Source organism: Atractosteus spatula, unplaced genomic scaffold (genome assembly GCF_055471065.1).
Source record: "Atractosteus spatula isolate fAtrSpa1 unplaced genomic scaffold, fAtrSpa1.hap1 Scaffold_60, whole genome shotgun sequence".
Classification (NCBI taxonomy): Eukaryota; Metazoa; Chordata; class Actinopteri; order Semionotiformes; family Lepisosteidae; genus Atractosteus; species Atractosteus spatula.
Window position 1 is genome coordinate 97,558 of NW_028296891.1, and position 19,049 is coordinate 116,606.

The 19,049-nt window shown below is 56.0% G+C and overlaps 1 protein-coding gene across 4 annotated transcripts in view; it reads left to right on the forward strand.

Moving 5' to 3' along the window:
* LOC148806034 (RING finger protein 112-like) overlaps nucleotides 1-19,049 on the forward strand; it is a 51,330-nt gene that overhangs the window by 21,863 nt on the left and 10,418 nt on the right. For all 4 annotated transcript variants that reach the window (XM_088909682.1, XM_088909681.1, XM_088909683.1 and 1 more), the window contains 7 exons: nucleotides 1,004-1,108; nucleotides 6,915-6,965; nucleotides 7,431-7,478; nucleotides 7,600-7,686; nucleotides 12,996-13,119; nucleotides 14,343-14,455; nucleotides 14,549-14,602. In XM_088909682.1, the coding sequence (XP_088765808.1) occupies nucleotides 1,004-1,108; nucleotides 6,915-6,965; nucleotides 7,431-7,478; nucleotides 7,600-7,686; nucleotides 12,996-13,119; nucleotides 14,343-14,455; nucleotides 14,549-14,602 (582 nt within the window). The remainder of the gene's footprint in view (nucleotides 1-1,003; nucleotides 1,109-6,914; nucleotides 6,966-7,430; nucleotides 7,479-7,599; nucleotides 7,687-12,995; nucleotides 13,120-14,342; nucleotides 14,456-14,548; nucleotides 14,603-19,049) is intronic.

Sequence of the window (19,049 nt, forward strand, 5' to 3'; positions counted from 1 at the left end):
CGTGTTCCTGCTGGACTCTGAGGGCAGGGTGAGGGGGGCTCTGGGGGTCCAGGGGGACAGGGGGGTCCCTGGTCTCTGTGCTGACTGTCTCTGTCTCTGTCTCTCAGACGGCCGTGTTCCTGCTGGACTCTGAGGGCAGGGTGAGGGGGGCTCTGGGGGTCCAGGGGGACAGGGGGGTCCCTGGTCTCTGTGCTGACTGTCTCTGTCTCTGTCTCTCAGACGGCCGTGTTCCTGCTGGACTCTGAGGGCAGGGTGAGGGGGGCTCTGGGGGTCCAGGGGGACAGGGGGGTCCCTGGTCTCTGTGCTGACTGTCTCTGTCTCTGTCTCTCAGACGGCCGTGTTCCTGCTGGACTCTGAGGGCAGGGTTATGGGGGCTCTGGGGGTCCAGGGGGACAGGGGGGTCCCTGGTCTCTGTGCTGACTGTCTCTGTCTCTGTCTCTCAGACGGCCGTGTTCCTGCTGGACTCTGAGGGCAGGGTGAGGGGGGCTCTGGGGGTCCAGGGGGACAGGGGGGTCCCTGGTCTCTGTGCTGACTGTCTCTGTCTCTGTCTCTCAGACGGCCGTGTTCCTGCTGGACTCTGAGGGCAGGGTGAGGGGGGCTCTGGGGGTCCAGGGGGACAGGGGGGTCCCTGGTCTCTGTGCTGACTGTCTCTGTCTCTGTCTCTCAGACGGCCGTGTTCCTGCTGGACTCTGAGGGCAGGGTGAGGGGGGCTCTGGGGGTCCAGGGGGACAGGGGGGTCCCTGGTCTCTGTGCTGACTGTCTCTGTCTCTGTCTCTCAGACGGCCGTGTTCCTGCTGGACTCTGAGGGCAGGGTGAGGGGGGCTCTGGGGGTCCAGGGGGACAGGGGGGTCCCTGGTCTCTGTGCTGACTGTCTCTGTCTCTGTCTCTCAGACGGCCGTGTTCCTGCTGGACTCCGAGGGCAGGGTGAGGGGGGCTCTGGGGGTCCAGGGGGACAGGGGGGTCCCTGGTCTCTGTGCTGACTGTCTCTGTCTCTGTCTCTCAGACGGCCGTGTTCCTGCTGGACTCCGAGGGCTGTATGGATCTGAATCGAAAGCCTGAGCTCAGTGTGAAGCTGTTGGCCCTGAGTGTCCTCCTGAGCTCCCACCTGGTGAGCCCCGCTGACCAGTACTGACCCTACTGAATCTCACTGAGCCCCGCTGACCCCTACTGACCCCACTGAATCTCACTGAGCCCTGCTGACCCCTACTGAACACCACTGAATCTCACTGAGCCCTGCTGACCCCTACTGAACCCCACTGAATCTCACTGAGCCCTGCTGACCCCTACTGACCCCACTGAATCTCACTGAGCCTTGCTGACCCCTACTGAACCCCACTGAACCTCACTGAGCCCTGCTGACCCCTACTGACCCCACTGAATCTCACTGAGCCTTGCTGACCCCTACTGAACCCCACTGAATCTCACTGAGCCCCGCTGACCAGTACTGACCCTACTGAATCTCACTGAGCCCCGCTGACCAGTACTGACCCCACTGAATCTCACTGAGCCCTGCTGACCCCTACTGAACCCCACTGAACCTCACTGAGCCCTGCTGACCCCTACTGACCCCTACTGAACCCCACTGAATCTCACTGAGCCTTGCTGACCCCTACTGACCCCACTGAATCTCACTGAGCCCTGCTGACCCCTACTGACCCCACTGAATCTCACTGAGCCCCGCTGACCCCTACTGACCCCTACTGAATCTCACTGAGCCCCGCTGACCCGTACTGACCCCACTGAATCTCACTGAGCCTTGCTGACCCCTACTGACCCCACTGAATCTCACTGAGCCCCGCTGACCCGTACTAACCCCACTGAATCTCACTGAGCCCTGCTGACCCCTACTGACCCCACTGAACCTCACTGAGCCCTGCTGACCCCTACTGACCCCTACTGAATCTCACTGAGCCCTGCTGACCCCTACTGACCCCACTGAATCTCACTGAGCCCTGCTGACCCCTACTGACCCCCACTGAACCTCACTGAGCCCTGCTGACCCCTACTGACCCCACTGAATCTCACTGAGCCCTGCTGACCTCTACTGAACCCCACTGAATCTCACTGAGCCCTGCTGACCCCTACTGACCCCACTGAATCTCACTGAGCCCTGCTGACCCCTACTGACCCCACTGAATCTCACTGAGCCCTGCTGACCCCTACTGACCCCACTGAACCTCACTGAGCCCTGCTGACCCCTACTGACCCCACTGAATCTCACTGAGCCCTGCTGACCCCTACTGACCCCACTGAATCTCACTGAGCCTCGCTGACCCCTACTGACCCCACTGAACCTCACTGAGCCCTGCTGACCCCTACTGACCCCTACTGAATCTCACTGAGCCCTGCTGACCCCTACTGAACCCCACTGAATCTCACTGAGCCCTGCTGACCCCTACTGACCCCACTGAATCTCACTGAGCCCCGCTGACCCGTACTAACCCCCACTGAATCTCACTGAGCCCTGCTGACCCCTACTGAACCCCACTGAATCTCACTGAGCCCTGCTGACCCCTACTGACCCCTACTGAATCTCACTGAGCCCTGCTGACCCCTACTGACCCCCACTGAACCTCACTGAGCCCTGCTGACCCCTACTGACCCCACTGAATCTCACTGAGCCCCGCTGACCCCTAATGACCCCACTGAATCTCACTGAGCCCTGCTGACCCCTACTGACCCCACTGAATCTCACTGAGCCCCGCTGACCCCTACTGAACCCCACTGAATCTCACTGAGCCCTGCTGACCCCTACTGACCCCACTGAATCTCACTGAGCCCTGCTGAACCTCACTGAGCCCTGCTGACCTCTACTGACCCCTACTGAACCTCACTGAGCCCCGCTGACCAGTACTGACCCCACTGAATCTCACTGAGCCCTGCTGACCCCTACTGAACCCCACTGAATCTCACTGAGCCCTGCTGACCCCTACTGACCCCACTGAATCTCACTGAGCCTTGCTGACCCCTACTGAACCCCACTGAATCTCACTGAGCCCTGCTGACCCCTACTGACCCCCACTGAACCTCAATGAGCCCCGCTGACCCGTACTGACCCCACTGAATCTCACTGAGCCCTGCTGACCCCTACTGAACCCCACTGAATCTCACTGAGCCCTGCTGAGCCCTGCTGACCCCACTGAATCTCACTGAGCCCTGCTGACCTCTACTGAACCCCACTGAATCTCACTGAGCCCTACTGACCCCTACTGACCCCTACTGAACCTCACTGAGCCCTGCTGACCCCTACTGAACCCCACTGAATCTCACTGACCCCTGCTGACCCCTGCTGACCACTACTGACCCCTACTGAACCTCACTGAGCCCTGCTGACCCCTACTGACCCCTACTGAACCTCACTGAGCCCCGCTGACCAGTACTGACCCCAGTGAATCTCACTGAGCCCTGCTGACCCCTGCTGAACCCCACTGAATCTCACTGAGCCCCGCTGACCCGTACTGACCCCACTGAATCTCACTGAGCCCTGCTGACCCCTACTGAACCCCACTGAATCTCACTGAGCCCTGCTGACCCCTACTGACCCCTACTGAACCTCACTGAGCCCTGCTGACCTCTACTGAACCCCACTGAATCTCACTGAGCCCTGCTGACCCCTACTGAACCCCACTGAATCTCACTGAGCCCTGCTGACCCCTACTGAACCCCACTGAATCTCACTGAGCCCTGCTGACCCCTACTGAACCCCACTGAATCTCACTGAGCCCTGCTGACCCGTACTGACCCCACTGAATCTCACTGAGCCCTGCTGACCTCTACTGAACCCCACTGAATCTCACTGAGCCCTGCTGACCCCTACTGACCCCTACTGAACCTCACTGAGCCCTGCTGACCCCTACTGACCCCACTGAATCTCACTGAGCCCCGCTGACCCGTACTGACCCCCACTGAATCTCACTGAGCCCCGCTGACCCCTACTGACCCCTACTGAACCTCACTGAGCCCTGCTGACCCCCACTGAATCTCACTGAGCCCTGCTGACCCCTACTGAACCCCACTGAATCTCACTGAGCCCTGCTGAGCCCTGCTGACCCCACTGAATCTCACTGAGCCCTGCTGACCTCTACTGAGCCCCACTGAATCTCACTGAGCCCTGCTGACCCCTACTGACCCCTACTGAACCTCACTGAGCCCTGCTGACCCCTACTGAACCCCACTGAATCTCACTGATCCCTGCTGACCCCTGCTGACCCCTACTGACCCCTACTGAACCTCACTGAGCCCTGCTGACCCCTACTGACCCCTACTGAACCTCACTGAGCCCCGCTGACCAGTACTGACCCCAGTGAATCTCACTGAGCCCTGCTGACCCCTACTGAACCCCACTGAATCTCACTGAGCCCCGCTGACCCGTACTGACCCCACTGAATCTCACTGAGCCCTGCTGACCCCTACTGAACCCCACTGAATCTCACTGAGCCCTGCTGACCCCTACTGACCCCTACTGAATTTCACTGAGCCCTGCTGACCCCTACTGACCCCTACTGAACCTCACTGAGCCCTGCTGACCTCTACTGACCCCTACTGAACCTCACTGAGCCCCGCTGACCAGTACTGACCCCACTGAATCTCACTGAGCCCTGCTGACCCCTACTGAACCCCACTGAATCTCACTGAGCCCTGCTGACCCCTACTGAACCCCACTGAACCTCACTGAGCCCTGCTGACCCCTACTGACCCCCACTGAATCTCACTGAGCCCCGCTGACCCCTACTGACCCCACTGAATCTCACTGAGCCCCGCTGACCCCTACTGACCCCTACTGAACCTCACTGAGCCCCGCTGACCCGTACTGACCCCACTGAATCTCACTGAGCCCTGCTGACCCCTACTGAACCCCACTGAATCTCACTGAGCCCTGCTGACCCCTACTGAACCCCACTGAATCTCACTGAGCCCTGCTGACCTCTACTGAACCCCACTGAATCTCACTGAGCCCTGCTGACCCCTACTGACCCCTACTGAACCTCACTGAGCCCTGCTGACCCCTACTGACCCCACTGAATCTCACTGAGCCCCGCTGACCCGTACTGACCCCCACTGAATCTCACTGAGCCCCGCTGACCCCTACTGACCCCTACTGAACCTCACTGAGCCCTGCTGACCCCCACTGAATCTCACTGAGCCCTGCTGACCCCTACTGACCCCACTGAATCTCACTGAGCCCCGCTGACCCCTACTGACCCCTACTGAACCTCACTGAGCCCCGCTGACCCGTACTGACCCCACTGAATCTCACTGAGCCCTGCTGACCCCTACTGAACCCCACTGAATCTCACTGAGCCCTGCTGACCCCTACTGAACCCCACTGAATCTCACTGAGCCCTGCTGACCCCTACTGACCCCTACTGAACCTCACTGAGCCCTGCTGACCCCTACTGACCCCACTGAATCTCACTGAGCCCCGCTGACCCGTACTGACCCCCACTGAATCTCACTGAGCCCCGCTGACCCCTACTGACCCCTACTGAACCTCACTGAGCCCTGCTGACCCCCACTGAATCTCATTGAGCCCTGCTGACCCGTACTGACCCCACTGAATCTCACTGAGCCCTGCTGACCCCTACTGACCCCTACTGAACCTCACTGAGCCCCGCTGACCCCTACTGACCCCTACTGAACCTCACTGAGCCCTGCTGACCCCTACTGAACCCCACTGAACCTCACTGAGCCCTGCTGACCCCTACTGAACCCCACTGAACCTCACTGAGCCCTGCTGACCCCTACTGACCCCTACTGAACCTCACTGAGCCCTGCTGACCCCTACTGACCCCACTGAATCTCACTGAGCCCCGCTGACCCGTACTGACCCCCACTGAATCTCACTGAGCCCCGCTGACCCCTACTGACCCCTACTGAACCTCACTGAGCCCTGCTGACCCCCACTGAATCTCATTGAGCCCTGCTGACCCGTACTGACCCCACTGAATCTCACTGAGCCCTGCTGACCTCTACTGAACCCCACTGAATCTCACTGAGCCCTGCTGACCCCTACTGACCCCTACTGAACCTCACTGAGCCCCGCTGACCCCTACTGACCCCTACTGAACCTCACTGAGCCCTGCTGACCCCTACTGAACCCCACTGAACCTCACTGACCCCTGCTGACCCCTACTGAACCTCACTGAGCCCTGCTGACCCCTAATGACCCCACTGAATCTCACTGAGCCCCGCTGACCACTACTGACCCCACTGAATCTCACTGAGCCCTGCTGACCCCTAATGACCCCACTGAATCTCACTGAGCCCCGCTGACCACTACTGACCCCACTGAATCTCACTGAGCCCTGCTGACCCCTACTGACCCCCACTGCCTGTCCCTGCCTGTACCCCTCTGCCCCTTACTGTACCCCTCTGCCCCTGACTGTCCCTGCCTGTACCCCACTGCCCCTGACTGTCCCTGCCTGTACCCCTCTGCCCCTGACTGCCCTTGCTTGTACCCCACTGCCCCCCACTGCCCCCCACTGCCCCTGCCTGTCCCTGCCTGTACCCCTCTGCCCCTGACTGCGCCTGACTGCACCTGCCTGTACCCCACTGCCCCTGACTGCCCCTGCCTGTACCCCTCTGTCCCTGCCTGTACCCCACTGCCCCTGACTGTCCCTGCCTGTACCCCTCTGCCCCTGACTGCCCTTGCTTGTACCCCACTGCCCCCCACTGCCCCCCACTGCCCCTGCCTGTCCCTGCCTGTACCCCACTGCCCCTGCCTGTACCCCTCTGCCCCTGACTGCGCCAGACTGCACCTGCCTGTACCCCACTGCTCCTGACTGTCCCTGCCTGTACCCCACTGTCCCTGGCTGTACCCCACTGCCCCTGACTGCCCCTGCCTGTACCCCACTGTACCCCACTGCCCCTGCCTGTACCCCACTGCCCCTGACCGCACCTCTCCTCTCTCCCAGATCTTCAACGTGCGTGGCGATGTGAAGACGTCAGAACTGGAATACCTGGAGGTACAGCTCACGGGGCGCGGTCTGGGCTCGGGACTTGAACCGGGGACCACCCCTTCCCCCAGGCAATAGACACCAGTGGGCACCCCGTGACCCAGACATGTGCGCCCCCTGCTGGTGACTTGCGATGTGGCCGGGGCTCTGCAGGTCTCCTGGTGCTGGGTGTGCTGATCAGGCAGGCTGGGGAGCTGCTGTCCCTGTATCTGTGTGTGAGAGGATTCTGTCTCTGTCTCTGTCTCTGTCTCTGTCTCTGTCTCTGTCTCTGTCTCTCTCTCTCCTGTCTCCTGTCTCTGTCTCTGTCTCTGCCTCTGTCTCTCTCCTGTCTCATGTCTCTGTCTCTGCTCTCTCTCTCTCCTCTGTCTCTGCTCTCTCTCTCCCTCTCTCTCTCCCCTGTCTCTCTCTCTCTCTCTCTCCCCTCTCTCTGACTCTGCTCTCTCTATCTCTCTCTCTCTCTCTCTCTTCCTGCAGCTCCTGGGTCAGGTGCTGGAACCGGGTGGAGATCTACTGACACTGCAGGTAAACCCCCTCCTCTCCGATCTCTCATGTCGAGGTGTCCAAGCGTCCGCGTCTGACTGGGGCTCTACGGGCGGACATGTTGCGTGAGTCTCCCTGAGACCTCTCTCCATCTCCGGTCCAGGGCTTCGACTTCCTGGTGCGGGACTGGAGCCAGTCTGCGGAGCTGGGCCTGAGGGGGGGAGCCCAGCACCTGGGCAAGATCGTCCAGGTAAGAGGACAGGAGCCAGCGCCCCCTACAGGCTGGGGCACAGATACTCCAGACTGGTCAGAGCACTCCTACAGGCTGGGGTACAGATACTGCAGACTGGTCAGAGCGCCCCTACAGGCTGGGGTACAGATACTCCAGACTGGTCAGAGCCCCCTACAGGCTGGGGTACAGATACTGCAGACTGGTCAGAGCACCCCTACAGGCTGGGGTACAGATACTGCAGACTGGTCAGAGCGCCCCTACAGGCTGGGGTACAGATACTGCAGACTGGTCAGAGCACTCCTACAGGCTGGGGTACAGATACTGCAGACTGGTCAGAGCGCCCCTACAGGCTGGGGTACAGATACTGCAGACTGGTCAGAGCACTCCTACAGGCTGGGGTACAGATACTGCAGACTGGTCAGAGCACCCCTACAGGCTGGGGTACAGCCCCCTACAGGCTGGGGTACAGATACTCCAGACTGGTCAGAGCGCCCCTACAGGCTGGGGTACAGATACTGCAGACTGGTCAGAGCCCCCTACAGGCTGGGGTACAGATACTGCAGACTGGTCAGAGCGCCCCCTACAGGCTGGGGCACAGATACTGCAGACTGGTCAGAGCACCCCTACAGGCTGGGGTACAGATACTGCAGACTGGTCAGAGCACTCCTACAGGCTGGGGTACAGATACTGCAGACTGGTCAGAGCGCCCCCTACAGGCTGGGGCACAGATACTGCAGACTGGTCAGAGCACCCCTACAGGCTGGGGTACAGATACTGCAGACTGGTCAGAGCACTCCTACAGGCTGGGGTACAGATACTGCAGACTGGTCAGAGCACCCCTACAGGCTGGGGTACAGCCCCCTACAGGCTGGGGCACAGATACTGCAGACTGGTCAGAGCGCCCCTACAGGCTGGGGAACAGATACTGCAGACTGGTCAGAGCCCCCTACAGGCTGGGGTACAGATACTGCAGACTGGTCAGAGCGCCCCCTACAGGCTGGGGCACAGATACTGCAGACTGGTCAGAGCACCCCTACAGGCTGGGGCACAGATACTGCAGACTGGTCAGAGCGCCCCCTACAGGCTGGGGTACAGATACTGCAGACTGGTCAGAGCACCCCTACAGGCTGGGGTACAGATACTGCAGACTGGTCAGAGCACCCCTACAGGCTGGGGCACAGATACTGCAGACTGGTCAGAGCGCCCCCTACAGGCTGGGATACAGATACTGCAGACTGGTCAGAGCACCCCTACAGGCTGGGGTACAGATACTGCAGACTGGTCAGAGCGCCCCTACAGGCTGGGGTACAGCCCCCTACAGGCTGGGGTACAGATACTCCAGGCTGGTCAGAGCACCCCTACAGGCTGGGGTACAAATACTGCAGACTGGTCAGAGCACCCCTACAGGCTGGGGTACAGATACTGCAGACTGGTCAGAGCACCCCTACAGGCTGGGGTACAGCCCCCTACAGGCTGGGGTACAGATACTCTAGACTGGTCAGAGCCCCCTACAGGCTGGGGTACAGATACTGCAGACTGGTCAGAGCGCCCCCTACAGGCTGGGGTACAGATACTGCAGACTGGTCAGAGCCCCCTACAGGCTGGGGTACAGATACTGCAGACTGGTCAGAGCCCCCTACAGGCTGGGGTACAGATACTGCAGACTGGTCAGAGCGCCCCCTACAGGCTGGGGTACAGATACTGCAGACTGGTCAGAGCCCCCTACAGGCTGGGGTACAGATACTGCAGACTGGTCAGAGCGCCCCCTACAGGCTGGGGTACAGATACTGCAGACTGGTCAGAGCCCCCTACAGGCTGGGGTACAGATACTGCAGACTGGTCAGAGCCCCCTACAGGCTGGGGTACAGCCCCCTACAGGCTGGGGTACAGATACTCCAGACTGGTCAGAGCACTCCTACAGGCTGGGGCACAGATACTGCAGACTGGTCAGAGCGCCCCCTACAGGCTGGGGTACAGATACTGCAGACTGGTCAGAGCACCCCTACAGGCTGGGGTACAGATACTGCAGACTGGTCAGAGCACCCCTACAGGCTGGGGTACAGATACTCCAGACTGGTCAGAGTGCCCCTACAGGCTGGGGCACAGATACTGCAGACTGGTCAGAGCACCCCTACAGGCTGGGGTACAGATACTGCAGACTGGTCAGAGCACCCCTACAGGCTGGGGTACAGATACTCCAGACTGGTCAGAGTGCCCCTACAGGCTGGGGCACAGATACTGCAGACTGGTCAGAGCGCCCCCAACAGGCTGGGGTACAGATACTGCAGACTGGTCAGAGCCCCCTACAGGCTGGGGTACAGATACTGCAGACTGGTCAGAGCGCCCCTACAGGCTGGGGTACAGCCCCCTACAGGCTGGGGTACAGATACTCCAGGCTGGTCAGAGCCCCCCTACAGGCTGGGGTACAGCCCCCTACAGGCTGGGGTACAGATACTGCAGACTGGTCAGAGCACCCCTACAGGCTGGGGTACAAATACTCCAGACTGGTCAGAGTGCCCCTACAGGCTGGGGTACAGCCCCCTACAGGCTGGGGCACAGATACTGCAGACTGGTCAGAGCGCCCCTACAGGCGGGGGTACAGCCCCCTACAGGCTGGGGCACAGATACTGCAGACTGGTCAGAGCACCCCTACAGGCTGGGGTACAGATACTGCAGACTGGTCAGAGCACCCCTACAGGCTGGGGTACAGATACTGCAGACTGGTCAGAGCACCCCCTACAGGCTGGGGTACAGATACTGCAGACTGGTCAGAGCGCCCCCTACAGGCTGGGGCACAGATACTGCAGACTGGTCAGAGCACCCCTACAGGCTGGGGTACAGATACTGCAGACTGGTCAGAGCGCCCCCTACAGGCTGGGGTACAGATACTGCAGACTGGTCAGAGCACCCCCTACAGGCTGGGGTACAGATACTGCAGACTGGTCAGAGCACCCCTACAGGCTGGGGTACAGATACTCCAGACTGGTCAGAGCACCCCTACAGGCTGGGGTACAGATACTGCAGACTGGTCAGAGCACCCCTACAGGCTGGGGTACAGATACTCCAGACTGGTCAGAGCACCCCTACAGGCTGGGGTACAGATACTGCAGACTGGTCAGAGCACCCCTACAGGCTGGGGTACAGATACTCCAGACTGGTCAGAGCACCCCTACAGGCTGGGGTACAGATACTCCAGACTGGTCAGAGCACCCCTACAGGCTGGGGTACAGCCTCCTACAGGCTGGGGTACAGATACTGCAGACTGGTCAGAGCACCCCTACAGGCTGGGGTACAGCCTCCTACAGGCTGGGGTACAGATACTGCAGACTGGTCAGAGCACCCCTACAGGCTGGGGTACAGATACTCCAGACTGGTCAGAGCACCCCTACAGGCTGGGGTACAGATACTGCAGACTGGTCAGAGCACCCCTACAGGCTGGGGTACAGATACTGCAGACTGGTCAGAGCACCCTACAGGCTGGGGTACAGATACTGCAGACTGGTCAGAGCACCCCTACAGGCTGGGGTACAGCCTCCTACAGGCTGGGGTACAGATACTGCAGACTGGTCAGAGCACCCCTACAGGCTGGGGTACAGATACTGCAGACTGGTCAGAGCACCCCTACAGGCTGGGGTACAGATACTGCAGACTGGTCAGAGCACCCTACAGGCTGGGGTACAGATACTGCAGACTGGTCAGAGCACCCCTACAGGCTGGGGTACAGATACTCCAGACTGGTCAGAGCACCCCTACAGGCTGGGGTACAGATACTGCAGACTGGTCAGAGCACCCCTACAGGCTGGGGTACAGATACTGCAGACTGGTCAGAGCACCCTACAGGCTGGGGTACAGATGCTGCAGACTGGTCAGAGCACCCTACAGGCTGGGGTACAGATACTGCAGACTGGTCAGAGCACTCCTACAGGCTGGGGTACAGCCCCCTACAGGCTGGGGCACAGATACTGCAGACTGGTCAGAGCACCCCTACAGGCTGGGGTACAGATACTCCAGACTGGTCAGAGCCCCCTACAGGCTGGGGTACAGCCCCCTACAGGCTGGGGTACAGATACTGCAGACTGGTCAGAGCACCCCTACAGGCTGGGGTACAGATACTGCAGACTGGTCAGAGCGCCCCCTACAGGCTGGGGTACAGATACTCCAGACTGGTCAGAGCACCCTACAGGCTGGGGTACAGATACTGCAGACTGGTCAGAGCGCCCCCTACAGGCTGGGGCACAGATACTGCAGACTGGTCAGAGCGCCCCCTACAGGCTGGGGTACAGCCCCCTACAGGCTGGGGTACAGATACTCCAGACTGTTCAGAGCACCCCTACAGGCTGGGGTACAGCCCCCTACAGGCTGGGGTACAGATGCTGCAGACTGGTCAGAGCACCCCTACAGGCTGGGGCACAGATACTCCAGACTGGTCAGAGCCCCCTACAGGCTGGGGTACAGATACTGCAGACTGGTCAGAGCACTCCTACAGGCTGGGGTACAGATACTGCAGACTGGTCAGAGCACCCCTACAGGCTGGGGCACAGATACTCCAGACTGGTCAGAGCACCCCTACAGGCTGGGGTACAGCCCCCTACAGGCTGGGGCACAGATACTCCAGACTGGTCAGAGCCCCCTACAGGCTGGGGCACAGATACTGCAGACTGGTCAGAGCCCCCTACAGGCTGGGGTACAGCCCCCTACAGGCTGGGGTACAGATACTGCAGACTGGTCAGAGCACCCCCTACAGGCTGGGGTACAGCCCCCTACAGGCTGGGGCACAGATACTGCAGACTGGTCAGAGCCCCCTACAGGCTGGGGTACAGATACTGCAGACTGGTCAGAGCACCCCTACAGGCTGGGGTACAGCCCCCTACAGGCTGGGGTACAGATGCTGCAGACTGGTCAGAGCACCCCTACAGGCTGGGGTACAGATGCTGCAGACTGGTCAGAGCACCCCTACAGGCTGGGGCACAGATACTCCAGACTGGTCAGAGCACCCCTACAGGCTGGAGTACAGCCCCCTACAGGCTGGGGCACAGATACTCCAGACTGGTCAGAGCCCCCTACAGGCTGGGGTACAGATACTGCAGACTGGTCAGAGCACCCCCTACAGGCTGGGGTACAGCCCCCTACAGGCTGGGGCACAGATACTGCAGACTGGTCAGAGCCCCCTACAGGCTGGGGTACAGATACTGCAGACTGGTCAGAGCACCCCTACAGGCTGGGGTACAGCCCCCTACAGGCTGGAGTACAGATACTCCAGACTGGTCAGAGCCCCCTACAGGCTGGGGTACAGCCCCTACAGGGTGTCATGTCCTCCTGTGTTTCAGCGCCTGCAGGACTCCGGCACGTACGAACAGGCTCTGAGGATCCTGAGGGAGAAGAGGCCGAGCTGCTTCCTGCTGCCCTTCCCTGGGAACAAGCTGGTCTGGAGCCAGCGAGGGTCGGTCCAAGGTCAGACTCCTAAACACCTGCCAGTTCCCCCCTCCCGCCCCTCTGTGTGTACAGTAGAGCCTCCTGTCCTGACTGGAGGAGCTCACCCAGCCTGTTCCCCACCCCCACCCCCCTCTGTGTACAGAAGAGCCTCCTGTCCTGACTGGAGGAGCTCACCCAGCTGTGTCTGGAGAGAAGCCAGGGTATCGGCTTGTTCCCCCCTCCCACCCCTCTGTGTGTACAGTAGAGCCTCCTGTCCTGACTGGAGGAGCTCACCCAGCTGTGTCTGGAGAGAAGCCAGGGTATCAGCTTGTTCCCCCCTCCCACCCCTCTCTGTGTACAGTAGAGCCTCCTGTCCTGACTGGAGGAGCTCACCCAGCTGTGTCTGGAGAGAAGCCAGGGTATTGGCTTGTTCCCCCCTCCCACCCCTCTCTGTGTACAGTAGAGCCTCCTGTCCTGACTGGAGGAGCTCACCCAGCTGTGTCTGGAGAGAAGCCAGGGTATCGGCTTGTTCCCCCCTCCCACCCCTCTGTGTGTACAGTAGAGCCTCCTGTCCTGACTGGAGGAGCTCACCCAGCTGTGTCTGGAGAGAAGCCAGGGTATCAGCTTGTTCCCCCCTCCCACCCCTCTCTGTGTACAGTAGAGCCTCCTGTCCTGACTGGAGGAGCTCACCCAGCTGTGTCTGGAGAGAAGCCAGGGTATTGGCTTGTTCCCCCCTCCCACCCCTCTCTGTGTACAGTAGAGCCTCCTGTCCTGACTGGAGGAGCTCACCCAGCTGTGTCTGGAGAGAAGCCAGGGTATCGGCTTGTTCCCCCCTCCCACCTCTCTCAGTGTACAGTAGAGCCTCCTGTCCTGACTGGAGGAGCTCACCCAGCTGTGTCTGGAGAGAAGCCAGGGTATCGGCTTGTTCCCCCCTCCCACCCCTCTGTGTGTACAGTAGAGCCTCCTGTCCTGACTGGAGGAGCTCACCCAGCTGTGTCTGGAGAGAAGCCAGGGTATCGGCCTGTTCCCCCCTCCCACCCCTCTCTGTGTACAGTAGAGCCTCCTGTCCTGACTGGAGGAGCTCATCCAGCTGTGTCTGGAGAGAAGCCAGGGTATCAGCTTGTTCCCCCCTCCCACCCCTCTCTGTGTACAGCAGAGTGTCTGTGAATACCAGGTCCCCTTGCAGCCTCTGTCCAAGACGACAGAGGTTTAGGAAGTTTAGCTCTCTTGACATCTCTGGCTTCTCGCTGTGTTTTTCTAAGACATGGATGAGGAGTTTCAGCTCCACCTGATGGACTATATCAACCACACTGCCCAGGTCCTGGAGGGAAGGCAGCCCACCGAGACTGGAGCAACACTGGCAGGGAAGTTCAAGGTAAGACTGGACCAGCAGATCCACACACTGACTTGTCACCCCTCACCCACCGAGACCCATGAGCCGGAACTGAGCTCATTCTTGTCTTGGCAGGAAGCAGCGCATGTCATTGTTCAAGGCAAATACAGCATTTCCTCCCCTGCAGAGGTGAGTCTCCCTGAAGCACAGGAAAAACTACTCAACTGTCTGTCAGTGTGGGACCCTCCCTCCAGACTGAAGAGACTCAGTTCCTCCAGCCTGTCAGTGTGGGACCCTCCCTCCAGACTGAAGAGACTCAGTTCCTCCAGCCTGTCAGTGCGGGACAGACAAAGATATCAGTACAGTATAGTTACAGTATCGGTGTCAGTACAGAAACAGTATCAGTGTGGATACCAGTACAGTATAGTTACAGTATCAGTGTCAGTACAGTAGCAGTATCAGTGTAGATATCAGTACAGTATAGTTACAGTATCAGTGTCAGTACTGTACCAGTATCAGTGTGGATATCAGTACAGTATAGTTACAGTATCGGTGTCAGTACAGAAACAGTATCAGTGTAGATACCAGTACAGTATAGTTACAGTATCAGTGTCAGTACTGTACCAGTATCAGTGTGGATACCGGTACAGTACAGTTACAGTATCAGTGTCAGTACAGAATCAGTATCAGTGTGGATACCAGTACAGTACAGTTACAGTATCAGTGTCAGTACAGAAACAGTATCAGTGTAGATACCAGTACAGTATAGTTACAGTATCAGTGTCAGTACTGTACCAGTATCAGTGTGGATACCGGTACAGTACAGTTACAGTATCAGTGTCAGTACAGTATCAGTATCAGTGTGGATACCAGTACAGTACAGTTACAGTATCAGTGTCAGTACAGAATCAGTATCAGTGTAGATACTGGTACAGTATAGTTACAGTATCAGTGTCAGTACTCTAGCAGTATCAGTGTGGATACCGGTACAGTACAGTTACAGTATCAGTGTCAGTACAGTAGCAGTATCAGTGTGGATACCGGTACAGTATAGTTACAGTATCAGTGTCAGTACAGTAGCAGTATCAGTGTGGATACCGGTACAGTACAGTTACAGTATCAGTGTCAGTACAGTAGCAGTATCAGTGTGGATACCGGTACAGTACAGTTACAGTATCAGTGTCAGTACAGAATCAGTATCAGTGTGGATACCAGTACAGTACAGTAGCAGTATCAGTGTGGATACCAGTACAGTACAGTTACAGTATCAGTGTCAGTACTCTAGCAGTATCAGTGTGGATACCGGTACAGTACAGTTACAGTATCAGTGTCAGTACAGTAGCAGTATCAGTGTGGATACCGGTACAGTACAGTTACAGTATCAGTGTCAGTACTGTAGCAGTATCAGTGCAGATATCAGTACAGTATAGTTACAGTATCAGTGTCAGTACAGTAGCAGTATCAGTGTGGATACCGGTACAGTACAGTTACAGTATCAGTGTCAGTACAGTAGCAGTATCAGTGTGGATACCGGTACAGTACAGTTACAGTATCAGTGTCAGTACAGAATCAGTATCAGTGTAGATACCGGTACAGTATAGTTACAGTATCAGTGTCAGTACAGTAGCAGTATCAGTGTGGATACCGGTACAGTACAGTTACAGTATCAGTGTCAGTACAGAATCAGTATCAGTGTAGATACCGGTACAGTATAGTTACAGTATCAGTGTCAGTACAGTAGCAGTATCAGTGTGGATACCAGTACAGTATAGTTACAGTATCAGTGTCAGTACAGTAGCAGTATCAGTGTGGATACCGGTACAGTATAGTTACAGTATCAGTGTCAGTACAGTAGCAGTATCAGTGTGGATACCGGTACAGTACAGTTACAGTATCAGTGTCAGTACTCTAGCAGTATCAGTGTGGATACCGGTACAGTATAGTTACAGTATCAGTGTCAGTACAGTAGCAGTATCAGTGTAGATATCAGTACAGTATAGTTACAATATCAGTGTCAGTACAGTAGCAGTATCAGTGTGGATACCAGTACAGTACAGTTACAGTATCAGTGTCAGTACTCTAGCAGTATCAGTGTGGATACCGGTACAGTATAGTTACAGTATCAGTGTCAGTACAGAATCAGTATCAGTGCGGATACCAGTACAGTATAGTTCCAGTATCAGTGTCAGTACAGTAGCAGTATCAGTGTGGATACCGGTACAGTACAGTTACAGTATCAGTGTCAGTACAGTAGCAGTATCAGTGTGGATACCGGTACAGTACAGTTACAGTATCAGTGTCAGTACTCTAGCAGTATCAGTGTGGATACCGGTACAGTATAGTTACAGTATCAGTGTCAGTACAGTAGCAGTATCAGTGTGGATACCGGTACAGTATAGTTACAGTATCAGTGTCAGTACAGAATCAGTATCAGTGTGGATACCAGTACAGTATAGTTACAGTATCAGTGTCAGTACAGTAGCAGTATCAGTGTGGATACCGGTACAGTACAGTTACAGTATCAGTGTCAGTACTCTAGCAGTATCAGTGTGGATACCGGTACAGTATAGTTACAGTATCAGTGTCAGTACTGTAGCAGTATCAGTGTGGATATCGGTACAGTATAGTTACAGTATCAGTGTCAGTACAGTAGCAGTATCAGTGTAGATATCAGTACAGTACAGTTACAGTATCAGTGTCAGTACTCTAGCAGTATCAGTGTGGATACCGGTACAGTATAGTTACAGTATCAGTGTCAGTACAGAATCAGTATCAGTGTGGATACCAGTACAGTATAGTTCCAGTATCAGTGTCAGTACAGTAGCAGTATCGGTGTGGATACCGGTACAGTACAGTTACAGTATCAGTGTCAGTACTCTAGCAGTATCAGTGTGGATACCGGTACAGTACAGTTACAGTATCAGTGTCAGTACTCTAGCAGTATCAGTGTGGATACCGGTACAGTATAGTTACAGTATCAGTGTCAGTACAGTAGCAGTATCAGTGTGGATATCAGTACAGTACAGTTACAGTATCAGTGTCAGTACAGAATCAGTATCAGTGTGGATACCAGTACAGTATAGTTACAGTATCAGTGTCAGTACAGTAGCAGTATCAGTGTGGATATCAGTACAGTACAGTTACAGTATCAGTGTCAGTACAGAATCAGTATCAGTGTGGATACCGGTACAGTACAGTTACAGTATCCGTAGCAGTATCAGTGTAGATATCGGTACAGTATAGTTACAGTATCAGTGTCAGTACTGTACCAGTATCAGTGTAGATATCAGTACAGTTACAGTATCAGTGTCAGTACAGTAGTAGTATCAGTGTAGATACCAGTACAGTATAGTTACAGTATCAGTGTCAGTACAGAATCAGTATCAGTGTAGATACCGGTACAGTATAGTTACAGTATCAGTGTCAGTACAGTAGCAGTATCAGTGTGGATACCGGTACAGTACAGTTACAGTATCAGTGTCAGTACAGAATCAGTATCAGTGTAGATACCGGTACAGTATAGTTACAGTATCAGTGTCAGTACAGTAGCAGTATCAGTGTGGATACCAGTACAGTATAGTTACAGTATCAGTGTCAGTACAGTAGCAGTATCAGTGTGGATACCGGTACAGTATAGTTACAGTATCAGTGTCAGTACAGTAGCAGTATCAGTGTGGATACCGGTACAGTACAGTTACAGTATCAGTGTCAGTACTCTAGCAGTATCAGTGTGGATACCGGTACAGTATAGTTACAGTATCAGTGTCAGTACAGTAGCAGTATCAGTGTAGATATCAGTACAGTATAGTTACAATATCAGTGTCAGTACAGTAGCAGTATCAGTGTGGATACCAGTACAGTACAGTTACAGTATCAGTGTCAGTACTCTAGCAGTATCAGTGTGGATACCGGTACAGTATAGTTACAGTATCAGTGTCAGTACAGAATCAGTATCAGTGCGGATACCAGTACAGTATAGTTCCAGTATCAGTGTCAGTACAGTAGCAGTATCAGTGTGGATACCGGTACAGTACAGTTACAGTATCAGTGTCAGTACAGTAGCAGTATCAGTGTGGATACCGGTACAGTACAGTTACAGTATCAGTGTCAGTACTCTAGCAGTATCAGTGTGGATACCGGTACAGTATAGTTACAGTATCAGTGTCAGTACAGTAGCAGTATCAGTGTGGATACCGGTACAGTATAGTTACAGTATCAGTGTCAGTACAGAATCAGTATCAGTGTGGATACCAGTACAGTATAGTTACAGTATCAGTGTCAGTACAGTAGCAGTATCAGTGTGGATACCGGTACAGTACAGTTACAGTATCAGTGTCAGTACTCTAGCAGTATCAGTGTGGATACCGGTACAGTACAGTTACAGTATCAGTGTCAGTACTGTAGCAGTATCAGTGTGGATATCGGTACAGTATAGTTACAGTATCAGTGTCAGTACAGTAGCAGTATCAGTGTAGATATCAGTACAGTACAGTTACAGTATCAGTGTCAGTACTCTAGCAGTATCAGTGTGGATACCGGTACAGTATAGTTACAGTATCAGTGTCAGTACAGAATCAGTATCAGTGTGGATACCAGTACAGTATAGTTCCAGTATCAGTGTCAGTACAGTAGCAGT